This window comes from Struthio camelus, chromosome 5 (genome assembly GCF_040807025.1).
Source record: "Struthio camelus isolate bStrCam1 chromosome 5, bStrCam1.hap1, whole genome shotgun sequence".
NCBI lineage: Eukaryota > Metazoa > Chordata > Aves > Struthioniformes > Struthionidae > Struthio > Struthio camelus.
The window spans coordinates 48,257,968-48,276,762 of NC_090946.1; the positions used below are offsets into that span (position 1 = coordinate 48,257,968).

General features: G+C 35.6%; 1 protein-coding gene across 1 annotated transcript in view; it reads right to left on the reverse strand.

Moving 5' to 3' along the window:
• RYR3 (ryanodine receptor 3) overlaps positions 1-18,795 on the reverse strand; it is a 256,319-nt gene that overhangs the window by 75,843 nt on the left and 161,681 nt on the right. Inside the window, exons 47-58 of the mRNA XM_068946291.1 lie at positions 17,542-17,711; positions 16,656-16,876; positions 14,982-15,072; positions 13,331-13,471; positions 12,287-12,468; positions 11,242-11,320; positions 8,946-9,035; positions 7,700-7,849; positions 6,245-6,307; positions 2,594-2,669; positions 2,299-2,422; positions 237-287 (exon numbers count right to left, since the gene is read on the reverse strand). Of these exons, the coding sequence (XP_068802392.1) occupies positions 237-287; positions 2,299-2,422; positions 2,594-2,669; positions 6,245-6,307; positions 7,700-7,849; positions 8,946-9,035; positions 11,242-11,320; positions 12,287-12,468; positions 13,331-13,471; positions 14,982-15,072; positions 16,656-16,876; positions 17,542-17,711 (1,438 nt within the window). The remainder of the gene's footprint in view (positions 1-236; positions 288-2,298; positions 2,423-2,593; positions 2,670-6,244; positions 6,308-7,699; positions 7,850-8,945; positions 9,036-11,241; positions 11,321-12,286; positions 12,469-13,330; positions 13,472-14,981; positions 15,073-16,655; positions 16,877-17,541; positions 17,712-18,795) is intronic.

The window sequence follows — 18,795 nt, forward strand, 5'->3', positions numbered from 1 at the left end:
GAAATAGGAGGTGAATCTGAGGAAAAAAGTAATTCTGTGGGAGAACAACAATGCAGTAGCAATTTTAACCAAAACATCTGATACTACAGTATATATACTTGACCATGTCAGAATGGGGGTAAGAGGGATGGAACAGTTACAGTTTGGGGGAACAGAACCGAGGAAGCAAGGAATGCATTTCCAATCCCATTTTGCACAAAATTCATAAAAGGGCTGAGGAGAAGTGGCATTCATACAAACAGTTCTGCGTCTGACGTCCCTCTTCAAGTCCCCCACCTTCTAGTTTCCTTAAAAAAGAAAAAAAAAGCTATTTGAAGAGTCCTAGTTTATACTTTTATGACCTGCTACTCATTGATATACCACGTGTGAAATCTAATGATTTTTTATGTGTTTATTCAAGCATGAGATACACATTTACAACAGCTATGTATGCTTGATAGGAATCTCCTGCTGCCTGATCTCTAAGAGGATAATACAACAAAATTTGTGTCAGTATTTTAGTGAAGTCACCAAAAATATTCTCCTTTTGAATTTGTATTATGTCACGATTGCTAAGAGATTACATGTAATTTCCTGAATACTGAAGTGAATTGGTAGTTCTGTTAAATGACAAAGGCAGCACCAAAAGCACTTGTAGGGGTTGAAAGAAGTTTAAAGGAATAGCAAATTGTTTCTAGTATATACTTGAATAAAGCCTGAGAAATTTATTTCTGTATGTCAAAAACACTCTGGAGTCCAGTGAAAAGTGTTTTCAATAAAGAAAAGGACTAAAAGGCAAAATGGAGACAGATGGTATATGCAAAGCACACACATTGTGCAGCTCACACATTTCCAATTATAAAGAATTTCCGTGTTTTCAGGATTAGTCCAACATTTTTAAGAATGACAGTTTGGAAATGAGGTAATTATGAGCTGCATTTTAAAAGATATTATATATACTTAAAATATGCACGTACTTCATATATGAAGAAAATACTGGGAAGAGGGTACTCTTGACACACAAAATTCACCCTGATACAATAACTTCAAATTCTTTGCCCATACCCACAAACAGCCTCAATGGGCTTTTTCAAAGTAAGCTGGCATGATCCATTATCAGACACTGAAAAGACTGTCCTAACCCTAACAGATGCAGTTACCAAGAGATATTAAAATTAATATTTGAACAAGTCTATTAATGTTCCAAGAACTATGTACCTTTCACTTGCATGAACTAAACTTGTTTCTCTTATACGATGGCTCTAAATCAATTATGTAGGATAAATGTTTCCACATCCTATAATTATGTAGAATAGATGCCTGGCAGCATACTTACATTTTGGTTTCAGGCTGACAGTCTACATATTTGGCAGGATTGATTTTTTTGTTCTACAATAATGCAGAAATGCATCTGTAGAGCTTTGTCTTCTAATGCCTCTACAAATGTTCCTAATAGTTGAAGCCAACTGGAACTAACAAATTAGCTTTTACAGATCCTAATCAACAATTTGTATATTTTTGAACCTATACTTTCACTAAAGGCACAGACTTAAAAGGCAGAAATAAATGAAAATTAGAGCTGTCTCTATGCACATACAGCAAAATTTCATTCATGAAATTTAGTTTAGTTTGCAAAAAATGATTACTGCTAGAAAAGCTGCAGTTTCCTATGGAAAATACCTCTCCCTCAGGTATTTCTCATATAATGATAAAAAATATATATATACACTACTTATGGTACTGTAACTCTCAATTCTGCCAAATAAGGCAAAAAATACAATAAAGTTATCTTTACCCACAGTGTAAGTTCCCACATGACAGCCGAATTCCTGATACAGTAATTCCAGTTATAGTACTACTAATACACTCTGCTCTTCTACTTGAAGAAGTTACACAGGAAATGCCTACGAAACAGGCACTTTGTCTTACTGGTTGACAGAACTCTAAACATTTTTCTCAAAAATTGAATTAAAAGCCCTTCTATGTAGATGTATTTCTGTAGTACCAGACTGAAAGTTTTCCCATGGTCCTTACTAACAGCTGTTTGTTCCTAATCTAAAAGTTTTGAATAGTCTGCTTACTTAATTACTCTACTGCTGCATTTTGTATTTACTATGAGCACATACTAAAAATTTTACTCCCCCACACTATTTTAGAAGAATCTTTCTGAATGTAAAAATAACAAGGACTCTTTGATTTACAGAAGATATGCTACATGGTCATTGTTTAAATAACTAACAGATTGCGGTGATATAAAGAAAATTAGCATGGATTGTGAGGTAAATGGGAGCAAATATTTCAAATAAATATGCACCTTACCGAGATATGAGGATACTATTCACTTGAAGGAATTTGAACAGCTCTTGTGCCTTTTCACGGTCCCGTGATTTCTCCTTGGCGGTCAATGTGTCGTAAGGTACCAGCAAAGGATGACTACCTCCACCTTTGGTAAGTTGAGAGAAATGTAAGCTTTTCTGTTGCAAAACTTCTGTTTGTTTTAAATACAAAAAGCAACTATTTAATTTAGATTGTCTTACACTGTTTTCTTTCAGACTGTTTCTTCTCCCTCATTTTCTTTGTCTTTTTTGTGTGGTTCACAGGATTTCTGGCTTACCTTTGCTTTCCAACTCCATTTTCTTCTTTTTGGCCCATATATTATGGTAGTTTTCTGCCATTACCTCAACCATTCCCTATGTTGCCAACAAGAAAAAAAAAGATGATGCAAAATAAAATGTGACAATTAAAATTTTCTGTAATTCTACAGAAATCTAGTTTTAAGAATATGGTAAAGAAACATCACAGTTAAATCTGTCCATGCTCTCCCCTACATCCCCTCAACAAACTGACTTGGACTGGGCATCCAAGCACTGATCTTAGTAAATATTAAGAAAAGACTCGGAGATGTTTTCCAGACCAAATAAAACAGTGATTAAAGTCAGTACTTATCAGTAATAACTGTTATTATACTACCCTATCTTCTAAGTGGCTTTAGTCATAAAGCAGTACTCCTTAAGTGAGATACTGTAAAACAAAGATTAAAAGGAGAGTGAGCTTCTGCTCCTGCAATCATATGATGCAACTACAAGGCAAGATAGAATGAGAACACAATGACAATACGGGTTAATGTCTAAGAGTGAACTGTTGTATGAGAAGAATCTATGTGGCTGGCAGGAATTAGACATTAATGTCCCCCAAAGGCTATTGCAAGGACAATGGAAAGAGAACCTACAGAGAAAATCAGTGAGAAAGTCTTTCAGAACAGATGATGATACTAAATTAAAAATAGATATTTCTTTTTTAGGAAATACAAATTCCTTTTCATTCGTATATTCTGGCTTACAAAGGTTATGGTCTTCACACGCAAACACTGTAACAGGAGTCTTATCATAAAGTCATAAAATTATTGTACAGGAGAGTCTTGAGGCTATTTCTCTAAAATCTTAATGAAGTACCATTTTGAATACTTAGTGACGGTAGGAAGGAAAAAACGTAACACACTGATTTGGAAATTTAATATGTAGATAACAGTGGACAGCATCACGGCCCATTAGATATGTGAAAGTCAACTTTCAATATAATGCACGGGATAAGAGGGGAAGAGTCAATGGACAAATTTGAAAGCAAAACAAATATGAAGTAGTTTATATTTGTCTGAATACAAGGGTAGAAGCAATAAGGAATGTGAAAATGATAAACACAGGTATTTTCCAAGCAAGTTGGGCATGACTGCAGTAGTTAAGCCTAGAGAAAAAAAGACTACTGAAGGAATCAAAACATGAGATAATAGAACTCTGGATAATATTTTCACTCGTAACGATTAGACTTTAGAGCCTGTCTTAGAGCTAACACCTCACAGCCTCGACTTGCCGGACACTGGAGTGAAAAATAACACTGAGATTACAGGCCTGAGTGACTAGCAGAATGGTTATGTCAACCACAGTGATATAAGGAAAAGAAAGTAATGATTTGCTGGAGGAAGATCTGAGTCCAGGATCCACCAAAAGACAGAGAAATCCACAAGAAGGACATCTGTGAGAAGGACAGAGAGAATGCTTTAGAGAGAATGAAAAAAAGTAGGTTTGTGATTCATGCTAATTAAAGTTTTGCTTCTGGAACAAAGATGGACTGCAGAGTGAGAAAAAAGAGCGAGGACAAAGCCATATAGCGCCTTTACCAAAAAGACGATAAAGATCCCCTTATAGTATACTTTGAGAGAATGATTAGAAAGGTAGGAAGAGAACAAACAAAAGACATCCACAAAACCAAACAAGGACATAATTCGCAGAAGACAGCAGGGAAAACTGCATCAAAGGTGACTGGAGGGTATTGTTAGACAAGTAGCTCTTGGCTAGAAAGAGATCTTCAGAGAATTAACAAGAACAGCATCAGCGGAGTTCAGGGATCAGACACTGCATTTCATGTTGTCCACTCTGAGATTCAAGTAACTATTAGACTAAAGAGATTTACAGTAACTGTTCTTCAAATAGTTGCTGTAAATAGTGAATTCAGTGAACTTTCAGATAAAGGAGAATGCCAACTGAAGGCAAGACAAGAGTGAAAGATTTTTCTGTAGAAAAGAAAGGATACAAGAAATTTCAAAACAATAATCTTCGATAAATTAAGGCAGTCAGTCATCAAAGCCAATTAGAAAAAAAAAAGATAGGGAGCCTCTACTAGTGTAACTGTAAAAGGATTAATTCCCATGTAAAATGTGAATGCATTCCTGAGACCTTACTGGGACAGAATACAACTCTAGCAATTGATGTGGAGGAAAAAGGCATTCCAACTAAAATAAGTACAGAAAAATTGTGAGCGATGGCCACAGAAAGAGAGGTCCCTTCTTTCAAATTGAAGCTAAAAGAGGTTAATTATTTTAGCAAAACAAAGGCTGAAAGGGAGCATCAAGGAGACAACAAAAAGGTGGAAAATGACCATCTATAGCTTACAGACAATAGAATCACAGAAATAAACTGGTAATAAATACATTCAGGATAGTAAGCTTTTGAACAAATAAAACTCTCAGGAAAAATTTACAGAAAGGAATATAAGAGGAAAAAAGTTTTAGTATGGAGCTTAGTCGATCAAATGCTTCACATAAATGGAAGTACTATTTTGCAATGCATACAGATGCAAGGGAGAACCAAAAAGAGAACAGGTTAACAAAAAAGGGAAATATAACAGTGTCAGTGTTCCCTTCAAAACACTTATTGCAGAAAAAATAGTAGTGGCAGGAGGATCAGATGTATAGACAGGCCAAGAGTAGGTTCATGATAACAGGATTCAAATAAACTTGGAAAAGTTGTTTATCTTAGAAGACAGCAGAGCTGAAAGAATCTAGGGAATAAACTTCTAATGAAGAAAATGAGCTTGATCAGACTCCCACCAGAAATTGAAACTGATGGTTATGAAATGGAAAGTTCTTCATCAAAAGAGAGAAGTGTAGGTACCTGTCATGGCATAATTAAGTCCAGCAGTCTAACACGCGTTTTGAGATGGACAAAGAATGAAGTGCAAGACGTAGACATGAAGAATTACAACGAGAGAAGAAAGCAACATGAGGAGATGGCTGATATTATACAAATGTAAACATCACATGTAGCCTTAAAGTTGAATTCAAAGATGATGAAACTACCACAGAATGAATATAGAAGAAAAGGGACAGAGACAGGATCTATAACTGAAAAGGAAGACTAATTTGCAGGTTTGAAGCAAAGTGGCTGACATAAATAGCAGAGAGGGAAAGAGAGATTTGTCTCCTTGTCGAAAGACTTGGGTAATAGGTACACTAAAAATAAAACATAGTAAACAAAAAACTTGTATGGTTTTCTTTCCTCCAGTAAACCTGTTTGGTATTGTAACTCTATGAATTCTTCCATTATACCAGGTTTTAAAGCAAATGGCTGAGAATGCAAATAATTTATCCATCACATCAGGACTATCAATATATTAAACCATTTTTCAAAGTCAGCACAGAAGACAGGCTACACAGATACCTGCCAGTTACTGAACACGTGCTGTTTTTGTTCCTTTCCCTAGCTTCATGCTAACTTTTTCTAGGAACTCAGAAAGCACCAGTAGGATAAACAGTAGAAACCTCTTCTTGAAATATATAAATAATATGGCTTGTACTCTTCTATAACATCGTATCACAGCCATAATCACAAAATAAGCTAACAGGCTCATAAAATCTGTTAAAATTCAACTCATTAACAAAAAAGTCTACTAATTCTTTCCAGCACAACATATGCCAAACATGAATACAAACCTGAAGCTCCCTAGAAAGCACAACATTAGAAAGATCAAGTGGTGCCGGGATATATCCATTTCCCTGAGGGGAGAAAAAAAAGATTAATTATTTTCAGATAAAAGTATTTCAGATAAAACAACTATTCAACTATAACACTTGTGTTATTGATCCAGTTAGAATGAAATCATTCACATTTCTAAGCGTTCATGTAGAAATTGTGTTCACCTTTTGCCTTGCAACGTGCTGAAAATACACAGGATGTTTAACATAAAATACATCTGCTGATGTGGAAATGAGAAGGAAGCTGCACGTTTAGACCTCTTAATTGGCAACCGATGACAAACTGCTAAAAACTACTCTTCAGCCTAACAAAGGAAACAGATCCTGAGGCATCAGGATGCGTCTTCAAAACAAAAAAGAATGGCATGGCAGCAACCTGAATGAAGCACATACTAAAGTGAAAGACATTACACAATGAGATGTTAGAATAGGTTACTGTCCCCTGGCACTTACAGACTAAGAAAAAGAGGAAGGATTTGACTACATTTATTTATTCTTTAAACATTTAATGTTTGTTGTGTAATCCAATACAACAAAGCTGTCACTCACATGACTAAAACAAAACGTGAACGGTCACACAGAATCAGTGGTATCGCTCAGGTACTGAAGTTTAAACATGTGCTGATACCCTCCACTGAATCATATTTTTATCATGCATTTTGTTTATGTTTCTTTTAAGCCATTTTCACTTTATTTATATCCTTTGGTACTATCAAGGCATGGTCTGCATTACTAAAAACAAAAGAATTCACGGTATGGTTTTATATGAAATATAAACAGACAATTTTGTTAGTCAAATCTTGCTTGTCATAGTTCTCACAGCTTCTCTCCTTCCCCACCAAGACACAGACCTACTGAAGAGCTGTCTCAAAGACACGTTATTATTAAGAACTGCAAATCAAAGAACAAGGCTGGATCACATCAAAACACTAGGTACTACATCATTACCTGCAAAGTTTGCATGAAGATTTACCAAAGAGCAATCCTGTTTGTCTGTTATAATTGGAATTTTGTCAAAAAAATAAAATAAAATAAAACAAAAAAAAAATTCAGGCTCTTCCGTTTGATCAAGAGAGAAAATTACTAGATTTGCTTATTACAAAATAAAAGGCTTCAAATTCTCATTCATGTATTCTTTCAGCAACTATAGAGCAACTCTCTTCAGGTAGACTTCTGAGGCAATGAAGAGGTATGGTCTCCGATAGCCTTCTCAAAAACTGTCTTCATTTTGCAACACTCTCTTTAGAACAGCACATCTTTTGTTATAGTGACATGACTTCCAAATCTCAAAACTCTGACATTACAAGTTTCCTTTCATTAAAAATAACATAAAATTAACATAATTTTGTGTCATTTATCAGTAAATGAGTGAACAAGCATTTAATTTTTTGTATTTAAGCAATTCCACCTTACTTGGCTAGACTGAGATACGTTACGGAGCTTTTCATTTTCACGCTGATGTATCATTGTTTCTCCTCCTTCCTTGGTTCTTTCTAAGCTCCATCCCATGGCCAGCATGGTTTTCAGAGATTCTCTGGCTGGCCAACGATAGATTTCCTTTTCCTTTAAATGAAATAATGCAAAATTACTCTGTGTTCAGCAGGTAGCAAAAATCCGGTAAAAATATTCTAGCCTTGATTATAAATGGTCACATGCCACAAGTCAATGAAATTTGTATATGATAACTACAGACAGGATATGATCGTTTTTACATTAGAAATAAGCTTTAAGATTCGTAGATTTTTTTCATTATTATTTTCTTACTGGCATATATTGCTGGGATATGTGATAGTGTACTACAAACTAAGAGCACAAAAGGGAGCTCTGGAGCAATAATGTAGTTTGTATTTTGAAACCTATAAGTGACTCTTCCAGCACAAAACAACCAAAAATGGATGGCACTACAAGTGCTATGAAAATAGTTGGGCAAATGCTTTTGAACTCGTCAGCACAGGTGTTTGCAAGCATAGGCTTGCAAACAAGCATTCAGCTCTTCTCTGAAGACGTCAAAGCAATTTACAAATCCTGGGAAATTAAACCTTCTGAATACCTCTTGAGTTCTGTAATCTCCACTTTCTGAATGGGAAAACTGTGGTAAAGAGGGGCAAATGTCTGAGTCACCCAGTGACTCACTGCAAGAATATGAGAGTTCCAATTCAGTTCAGTATTCTGACCACTAGAAGACATGCATATCTCATCAAGAAATTTAAAAAAAAAGTGCATTTAGAATAGTTTGAATGCTGTTTTTTTCCATTTTCCACTGAAGCATTTGCTTTGATTTCTTTAAATTCTTCTACCATCTTTCTGGATAGAAAAGAAAACTGCTTCAGAAGTCTTAGATTACGCTTTCACCTAAAACACAGGAGCTGCTGGCAGTCATTTCCTCATCCATGAAGGCCTGAAAATCCTGTACTATTGACGCTTTGAATACAAACTGGCCTAGACCTATGACTACTGCCTAATGGAAGCAAATAGTTTGGGAAAAAGTCTGCACAAGATTAGCTAAGCAATCACGTCCATGTGGAGATCTTGCTATTTTTAGCTACAAGTAGTAGAGTAAGCCTCTCCTCTGTGCATACCGTATATTTGAAATGGATTAACAAAAAACGTACACAGATGAGATACTTTGTATTAATGCAGCTGAAATTTCCTTTATTACCTTTTCAGTTAAAGTTTTGAAAGGTCTTATTAATGGATGAGTCTTCATATTTTCATCCAGCGAAACACCGTATTTCCATCCACTATTAGTCTGAAAAAGATTAAATATACTTAAATAAGGTAAAAGACACATAGCACAGACAAGTAACTGCAAATCAACCAGTATGGTTTGTCAAATTGAATTACGAAACTATTCCAACACCTACTCTGTGCCATAGAAATTTTTACTTAAAGAGCACGTATTTATCTGTATACACATCAGAATCAAATACAGCCTAGACACTGATTAGATTCTGCATGTAAGTGCTGGTCTCATGCAACCATTTCTGAACCTACTATGCACTTGCCCATTTCAAACTGACTAATGCCTTAAGATGGTACTGGCTAAGGTAAAAAAAGATGAGTCTCTATTCTCTGGTATGCTAGTGCTCACAGGTAAGTCAGCAATACAGAATCCTTTGCCTTAAACAATATTAACGGAAATTTGTGTTTTGAGATTAATGTGAGTGTACTTATCTATACATATCTATCTATACTTTTCTTTATAGATTTACAGAACATAGACAGAAACAACAGTAGAATTGTTTAATAAATTAGTTATCCCTACCCTCAACTTTTTCCTTGAATGAAAGTGCAGGTTTCAATTCACACTTGAAGTGAATGAGTTATTTATATCCAAAGGTCTACCTTTTTAACATTTGCAACATACTTAATAAAAACTTCAACAACTTCATCAGACTTTGTTTTTGCTCAAATTTAACTCTAAAATGTTTATTAACATTAAACTTGTTTGCAAAGGGTAACATCAAAACATCTATTAAAGGTTTCATTTTAACATTAAAAAGGTATTACAAATTACTAATTATATATGTTCTTGTCTTACATCTCATTTTAAGCGATGAAACAGACACAACAAAATGATGGAGTACATGGAGAATCATAGGGGAAATCAATACATAACAGCTTTCTTAAAGCTAAAAAGAAACAAAAGCTCTAACTACATTTTCTGAAATAATAAAGGAGATTAGACTTCTTGAGTCCTCTCTTAGATCACAGAACTGCTGCAGTAAAATTGATTCTGACTTTCAGTCAATAAACATCTTTACCATGGCAAAATGCAGCTAAGAAATATCTATTTCTACCTATAAAACAAAACAATCCCTCACTCCCCAACACATACACAAGTCTTGAACCTAATAAATCCTCAACACTGTTAAAAAGGGATAAATTTCAAAGAACTTTCTTGAGAAAAAGGTTTATCACCTGTCCCCGAAAAAATATCCAGACATTAATGCAGACTCTGAACATGCGCATATCAGTTATATAAACCAGAGAGGTTTTTTCAGTATTTTTGCTGATGATACAAAACTCAGAAGAGTGGCTGACACACCAGAAGGCTGTGCTGCCATTCAGAGGAACCTGGACAGGCTGGAGAGGTGGGCGGAGAGGAACCTCCTGAAGTTCAACAAAGGCAAGTGCAAGGTCCTGCACCTAGGCAGGAATAATCCCATGCACCAGTACAGGCTGGGGGTTGACCTGTTGGAAAGCAGCTCTGCCGAGAAGGACCTGGGAGTGCTGGTGGACAACAAGTTAACCATAAGCCAGCAGTGTGCCCTGGTGGTCAAGAAGGCCAATGGTCTCCTGGGGTGCATGAGGCAGAGTGTTGCCAGCAGGTGGAGGGAGGTGATCCTGCCCCTCTCCTCAGCCCTGGGGAGGCCTCCCCTGGAGTACTGTGTCCAGTTCTGGGCTCCCCAGGACAAGAGAGACATGGCACTACTGGAGAGTCCAGTGGAGGGCTACGAAGATGATGAGGGGACAGGAGCATCTCTCCTATGAAGAAAGGCTGCAAGAGCTGGACCTGTTCAGCCTGGAGAAGAGAAGACTGAGAGGCGATCTTATCCATGTGTACCAGTATCTGAAGGGGGAGTGTCGAGAGGATGGGGCCAATCTCTTCTCCGTGGTGCCCAGTGACAGGACAAGAGGCAACGGGCACAAACTGAACCACAGGAAGTTCCACCTAAACCTGAGAAAAAACTTCTTCACTGTGAGGGTGACAGAGCATTGGAAGAGGTTGCCCAGAGAGGTGGTGGAGTCTCCTTCGCTGGAGATATTCAAAACCCGTCTGGATGTGACCCTGGGCAATATGCTCTAGAGGTCCCTGCTTGATCAGGGGGGTTGGACTAGATGATCTCCAGAGGTCCCTTCCAACCTTGGCCATTCTGTGATTCTGTGATTTAACCTCAGGTACTATATAGTTGTCCTTTGCCTACAGTTGTCAGTCTTAAAACAATTCCTACCTTATCAAAGGCCCATTTATCATGGGAATGTTCGGCATACTTGCTTACAATATACTCCAACTTTTCAGGAAGCACAAGACTGTAAACAAAAGAGAATATAGTCTTTCAATCATAATTTACTACAGTCCGATCTACAAACAAAATGCCAGTATAATATAGCATTAATCAAAATGCTTCATCTCCAGATGAAAGCCAGATATTTTGCCTCTGTAATTACATTTACATTTAGAAGAAATAACACAAAACAAAGCAGAGCTCTAATGACATTTACTGAGAACCTTAAAATATATAATAGGGGCACTTTTTAACAACTGAAATTACAGGACAGGAAATAAGGCTGCTTTACCGTGACACATGAGTATTTATCTTGGTAGTTCTTAATGCAGGATAATACTAGCAGAGATGCTTCATGTTGCATAACTGTGAGTGGTGGGGAGGCAAGAGTTTAATATCAACAATCAGCCAGTGATCCTCAGTTTCTGGATATGAAACTGTTTATTTTTTACATGAGTTGCACAAGCGTTACTAGCAAATAATCTTACATGTTCTGCCTATTCTGCCATACCAGGTTGCTAGCAATCAGTTTTCAAAATTAAGTGAAGATTTATCAAAACCTGGCAACAGGCTAGCTGAATCACTTACCAGATTTTAATGACCTTGAACCATTTTTCATCACTTTAGCACCCTCGAAATAATCACAAAGTAACAAATGTGTATTACCAATGCATATATCCCAAATATTTGAACTCACCGATCAGGTAATACGATACATAATAAAGACATAATTTACTACCATGCAGGTATAATGTGGGAATACTTAACATTGATACAGGACTTAGAGCACTAAGTTTTTTTTTATCTGGTAAACAGGGCATTTTGCAGTGCACTATCTGGCAGCAGGAAGGAAGATACTACTTCTGGAAGGCATTAATATTATTAAAAAGTCACCAGCCAACTCTCCCTATAAAGTAGAAAAAAGCGTTAACAAGGAATAACATAAAAAATACTTAGAGAAGTCACTATGATATATATATATATGACTCACTTAGCTGTGCTGACAGGTTTGGGATCGAAATTTCCTTCTGGATCCACTGAAGTCTGCTTTTCCAAAGTTGATCGAATGCGTGTATCTAAATAATCAGGAGGCAAGGCACCAGCTATAGCACTTAGACAAGGCAAAGCCATTCGAAAGAGCTCTGGATCATACTTCTGCAGGAGAGATAGGAACTGGTTGGAAAGTCCAATAGAAAAACATGCAAAATGTTAGTGAAAACAAAGCAGCCATATGCAGAAGTATTAGAAGATGCAAAGGAACAACAAAGCACATGTAAAAACTAAGAATATAGCAAAATTATTGTTGTGTGATATCTACTTTTCTTGATATTAACTTGATATGGTTTGCAAGACTACTACTCAAATTAACATAAGAGTATGCTAACACTTGTACAAATATATACAAAACAGGTATAAGTCTGATTTTTGAGCCTAATCCAGTCCAAAAAATATTCACTCAGTAAGGTATTCCTCATATCAGAAAGGTAACTTTTCCGTAATCAAGAAAAAAGTGCACTTTGGAACAGTAATACAGGAATATGTTTCTCTCTAAGAATGCTGCATCATAGTTCTTGAGCCAGGCAATGACCAGCAAACTAACAAAATGCAAGTTCTGTTTGAAAGTAGACAACATAAATTTATTGTTTACAACAATAGCATATGCAAGTGTCTCTTAAAATTAATGCTATATTATGTCAGTAAGAAGTATTTTAAGAAGTGCAGCAGAGCAAAGATAGGATAAGAGAGAACATTAACTTTTGTTAGTGCGTTCAAGCAATCTGCCTCCTTACTAGAAGAAGGTATAAGGTTATACCAAGACAAAAATTTCACATTTCATTAGTTTGGAGGGATTCCTTCAAAATTCACCATTCAATCTTTCAATAGAATGTTACTTCACTGGAAGTATTCATTATCATACCTCCCATATTACGTGAAAGAATTGTCAAAATATATACTTTCTGCACTTGGCACCGCAGATTATGATAGTAATGCCTTTACAGACACCTCACATTGTAACGTAAATTACAGTCATTACCTTATGAGACAAGGAATCAAATATTCCCCAGAAAAGTTTTTCGGTTAAATGTAATTCTTCTTCTACTGCAATTCCGTAACTTCCCATTCCTGAAGGCAGGCAATAGTATTTCCAGCACTGCTCATAGTGATTTGTCAGAAGCTAGATTTTACAGAAAATAAAAATGTGTGTAAAACACTGGTACTTAATAACATAACCTACTGGTTAGTGAAAGTCAAAATGGCTAGCATTTATTTAAACATTTATATAAGTATTATTATTTACTTCTGTCTCGTTATTTCTAAGGGCCAATAAAAATTGTATTCTTTTTCCGGGTTTTTATTTTGGGATAACAGTAGTGCCTGAGCTTTGAAAGTGTAAAGCCTGTGCTATACATCGTGGCCGCTACTGTGAGATTCTCAATGACCACAATGAATAGGAAAATTATAAAATTTCAGTTTTGTCACCATTTGAGTACAGGTTAGCCCAAAGGATAAAAATACAGACAATGAAACAGAAAATATCGGTATGAAACCGGACATGATAGATTCTGGTAAAAAGTTTTACAAATTCAAATTGATTTTACTTCTGTCAATTGTAGCTTATGGCCTCAATATAATTCAAAACATTGCAAAACACAGCTACAGTATACTCTTCAAAATAGCAATGTCTGGTCATCTGTGGAAAAATCTAAGAAAGAACTATTGTACAGACAACCTGTAACATACCAGTTAAAGGGCTAGCGTATACAATTATTGGTGCACTTTCTGCACCAGTTCATATTTTTACCAGTTTCTTCTTTGGAACTCAAAACTCCTGTTCTTAGAAAAATTCAAAAATTTCACTCGGTATCAGACAAAATCTTGATATTTTAAATTTTTCTGCAATTTTGCTGAGGAATAAAAAACTCCCCCTACCCCAAGGGAACCAACAACAACAACAACAACACTCGTGCCTTAAAATTGATGCTGCCCCAGAATATGTTTGTGGATTTAGCAGCTGGGCTTTTTAGGACTACAGTATTTCAACTCTGCCATAAAATGACTAGTCAGTTGATCTAACATCTGGCCTGTTTATCCCAATAAGAACGTTGCTCAGGAGGCAAACTTAACAGGTAAATTCTAAATAACTATTTATTTTCTAACAATTATCATTCTCTATTTGCAGAACAGAAAGATGAATGAGACTTCAATTCAAGATTGTCCAAAATTTTCCCCTTAAATAAATTTTCCTCCTGGATAACACAAACTGAGTTTTGTTCCCTGTATCATATTCCCTGAATCACTTATTTTAAAAGTTATTGTTGGACTATGCATCCTAACAAGAGTTATTACAAATTATATAGCAGAGGAAGAAAGATCAAGATACTGCTAACATTTAATCTGCTTCTTTCAATCCTACTTCTGCTGAAGCAGTGGAAAAGTTAACGGTTCACTGAACACAATCACGTAACCAACTTACAATATACTGCTATCATAAGGAAATATCTCACAATGCCTTTAACCATTATATTCAAGTCTAAAAACTTTATAAAACCATAAAACTAGTTTCAATTTAGAAGTCATTTCATGTTACTTTACCCTGTTCTGTTCTGTTTTTAAAACATGACAATGACAGATTATTGTGGACTAAGTTTTGTGCTGAATAAGTATATATAAAGTACAGCAGTTACCTTGAGAGGCATTTTACAGTATTCATTAAGCAGGGGTACATCAAAAACCAGCCTTCTCAATAGCTGTTGTAGCATAGAGGGCCGTAAGTGGCTGTAAAAAAAAAAAAAATTCCTGTTAGTAACATTCATGCACTCCAGTGAAACGGAATATAAATTGAAATTAATTTGCCTACTGGAATCCAAATCACTCATTAAAATTATTCGGAAAAACACTATGTTACATGCACAGAAAAAGCAAGCTGTAGACTAAATAAACCCAGGTACATAAAAACAACAGAAAAGAAACTCTAGACCTTGATTAAATTTGAACTTAAGAAAACTTACTATGCTTCATCTATATATAGAAGGATGTAGCATGTAAGGATACTGAACATTTGGACTCTCTTATATGACCATACAGAATATATGATTGTGCCATAAGGATGGAGATAGGAAGGGTGCTGGATTTTTTTTTTTTTTTTTTAATAATTCTTCCATGAGATTCAGGTATGCTGCAGGGGCAATCTAAGCTAAATAAACAGAATATTGTCCTAAAATAATGGTATCTGATATGAAACTAAGAAGCAGTAAAACACTTCTGATTGACACTGATTTAGGGAATGCATTATGATTTTTACTCTAAGAAATCTCAAATGGGAGACTGAACAAACTACCTAGCATTTCTTCTCTAGCTATTTAATTTCAATGATCTAGACCCTCCAAGTCAATGCAAAAAAACCTTTTATATCTCCCCCTCAGCCATCTCTTTTTCAGGCCGAAGTCTCCTGGTTTGCTAAGCTTTTCCAAGGTAGGGAAGCCATTCCTTACATTGATCATTCTTGTTGTGTTTGTCTTCATCTTTTCCAGTTCTACTATATCCCCTTTTCAGTATGTCGCCAGAGCTATACACAAACTGAAAATATACATTGCATTCCTTTTTTACAGTCTACTTGCACAGAGAAGTAGCACAACTTAAGAGACACGGCCTCAACTTCATGCTTTTTGACTTCATATACTGCATGCAACGTTTGTTTTCAATTCTCAGCTTTACTCCTAAACACAGTCTTTCAAAACGGAGAGCTTTGGAAGCCCCTACCTCAAATGCCTTCCTCATTGTCAACAGAAACGCATAGCTCCCTTCTGTGGGTTGCTAACCTGGTCACTTAGAGATGACAAAGACCCGGAATTACAATTCTACTGGCAAATCTACATTTCAATTCCGGACATGAACTTCTGTGCTCACATTCCAGTTCTAGGATTTTTGCAGGGGTGGTTTTAGGGTTTGTTTGGCCTTTTTTTTTTTTTTTTAAACTAAGGTCAAGGTTCTTCAAATCACAGTCAAAAATACAGACAAATCAATCCCTTAAATCTCTAACAAACACTCACAGTCAAAATCAACAAAACACTTTCAGTAGTTAATGAGGTTTTGTTATTAAAATGATCAGAATTTATGCTGTATCATCAACAAGTTCTTAGCTATACAACAGCTTGCATAATGTAGCATCTGTAATGAAAAAAGAAAACTATTTTCTCTTAGGAGGAAAAGAAAACCTGTCATACACTGATTATTTACTGCATGTAAGAATAAAATACTCCTATTCTACATCATACACAAAAAAAAATTATTAAAATATGTATGCTTATTTCCATATACTGGACAAAAGAAATTAATTTGCACACAGGTATCACACTTACTGGCAAATAGCAAGCAGACATTCTTCAATAGTGTCTCTTTGTGCTTTTGTAAGGGATCGTCCCTTGGATAACCTATATATTGTGTGAAGCATGGAGTCAACCAGAGAGGCATGATGCTCCGTTCCAGAAAAGAGGGGAGCACATCTTTTGAGTAACGGAAACACAGCTGAGCATATATATCTATTTAGTGCCAGAGCTGCCTCGGTAGTACTTAGAGAAACCTGTATGAAGTAGTACATAATTGTTAGTACCACATGGAATAAAGATTACTAGGAATGAAATCTATAAAATATAATAATGAAATATTCCTGACTCTCTTTAGTGGCTGAGTACTAGCATAATATCTCCAGCACTTGCAGGAGGACTACGACTATCTCGTTACAACTTAAGAAAATTCACATCATCCAGTTATCTCATAAAAACAGACTGCTTGCACCACTGCATTCTGAAGCAATAGCAGCAATAAAGAAAAGGGGTAACTTGTTCCTTTATATACATTAGCAAAAATCATAAAGCATTAGGCAGCAGTTTTCATCTAATTTCTTCATACCTACACGTTACGTGAATTTTAGGTGTAATTCAAAGAAGCACACAAAAGTAAAAGTAACCATTAAACCTACTACAGTAAATCCTACATACTTATTGCATACTTAATTACTGTACACCTGTCTTAAAAGTCTTAAAATTACATTATACCACTGCTTCATAAAGTTGTACTGAATATGATCAAACTTAGGCCCTATAACTAATAAAGATGTAATTTCACTATTATTTTTGTGTGTATAGTGAGGACTTTTCTTTTAATACTGTTTTGACTTAAAGTCCCATTTTTTACTCTTACAGAGCCGCTATACCCAACCACTGCACTCCATAGAAAAATGCTTACTGTATCCAGAGAAGCAGAGGCTCTTAAATCTGGTAAAAATCCAACTTCCAGTAAGTGAAGGAGGAAGCTTTGGTCCTTAATACCATAGACACGGTCCAAAAAGAGCACCATGGGTGCTTTATGATCAGGACAGAAATTTGCAGACATGTCTGGCTCATTCACTGTGCCATCTACACAAATATATACAGCAATTTTTAATAGTAAATAACTGACATAACACGAAATACCAAGACAATGAAAGACACCATAACTAGATTTCATGTGTAAAACTGCATGTTCACAACAAAGATATTCTTGTTCAGTTTTTTGTTCGCTGAAAAAAAAGTACAGTATTTATTACTTCAAAAACTCTATTATTTGCAATTTATTTAACAGAAATTAAGTCTTTCATTCTGAAATAACTAATCGTTCTTAAATTTTCAAAGCATTCTACTTGTTTTATTACCATTACAGAGAATGTTTACACAGTAAAATTAAATTAAGGGAAAATCTTACTGCAAATGTTAAGATACAGCATAACTGTGAAGTCTCAGAAGGTTTAGAATTCTAATGTTTGTCTCACATAAACTACGCTAGAAAGAACATGCAATCTAAGGGGAACATATGCTTTTTGATTTAGAGATGTCAATGAAGAATAGTACTGTATAGAAAGTCAATTCTAAATCTCTAACAGATCAGATATCAGTTCCCATTTAAAATAAATGAAGATGCTGCTTTGGCAAGAGAAGCAAACTTTGGAAGAAACTGGAATTACTAATATTTTATGCTTTAGAAAAACAATTTTTTTTCCAAATCAAGGCACACTATTCAAAAAGAAAGGAAGTAGACAGCTCATTCCATGCATAATAAAGATGAAATCCACTAGAATCAAGATCATTGCTACAGAATATAGAAAAGGTACTGAGATCTATACTATCTCTTTATACAGAGATGCTGAACAGTTACCGAAAAGTTTTACTCTTGGTTAATTTTTTGTAAGTAAAAAAGTGTGTTTCTAGTTTTAATCCAGTTCCAACAGCACAAGTCTTCAAAACTGCCCTCCTTTCCTCCTCAAATCACATGCAACAATTTGCATAATTGTAAATCTTCTCAGCAGAGAGGTGAAGGACTCTGGCCAAATATATCACAATCACATGTGACAGTACAATGCCTTACCTTACAGGAGGTCACCTTGACAACTCTGAATGCTAAGGCACAACAATAACAAAACTATACTCCCATCATTAAGCATTCTTATGCTTAGTGAAACCACCT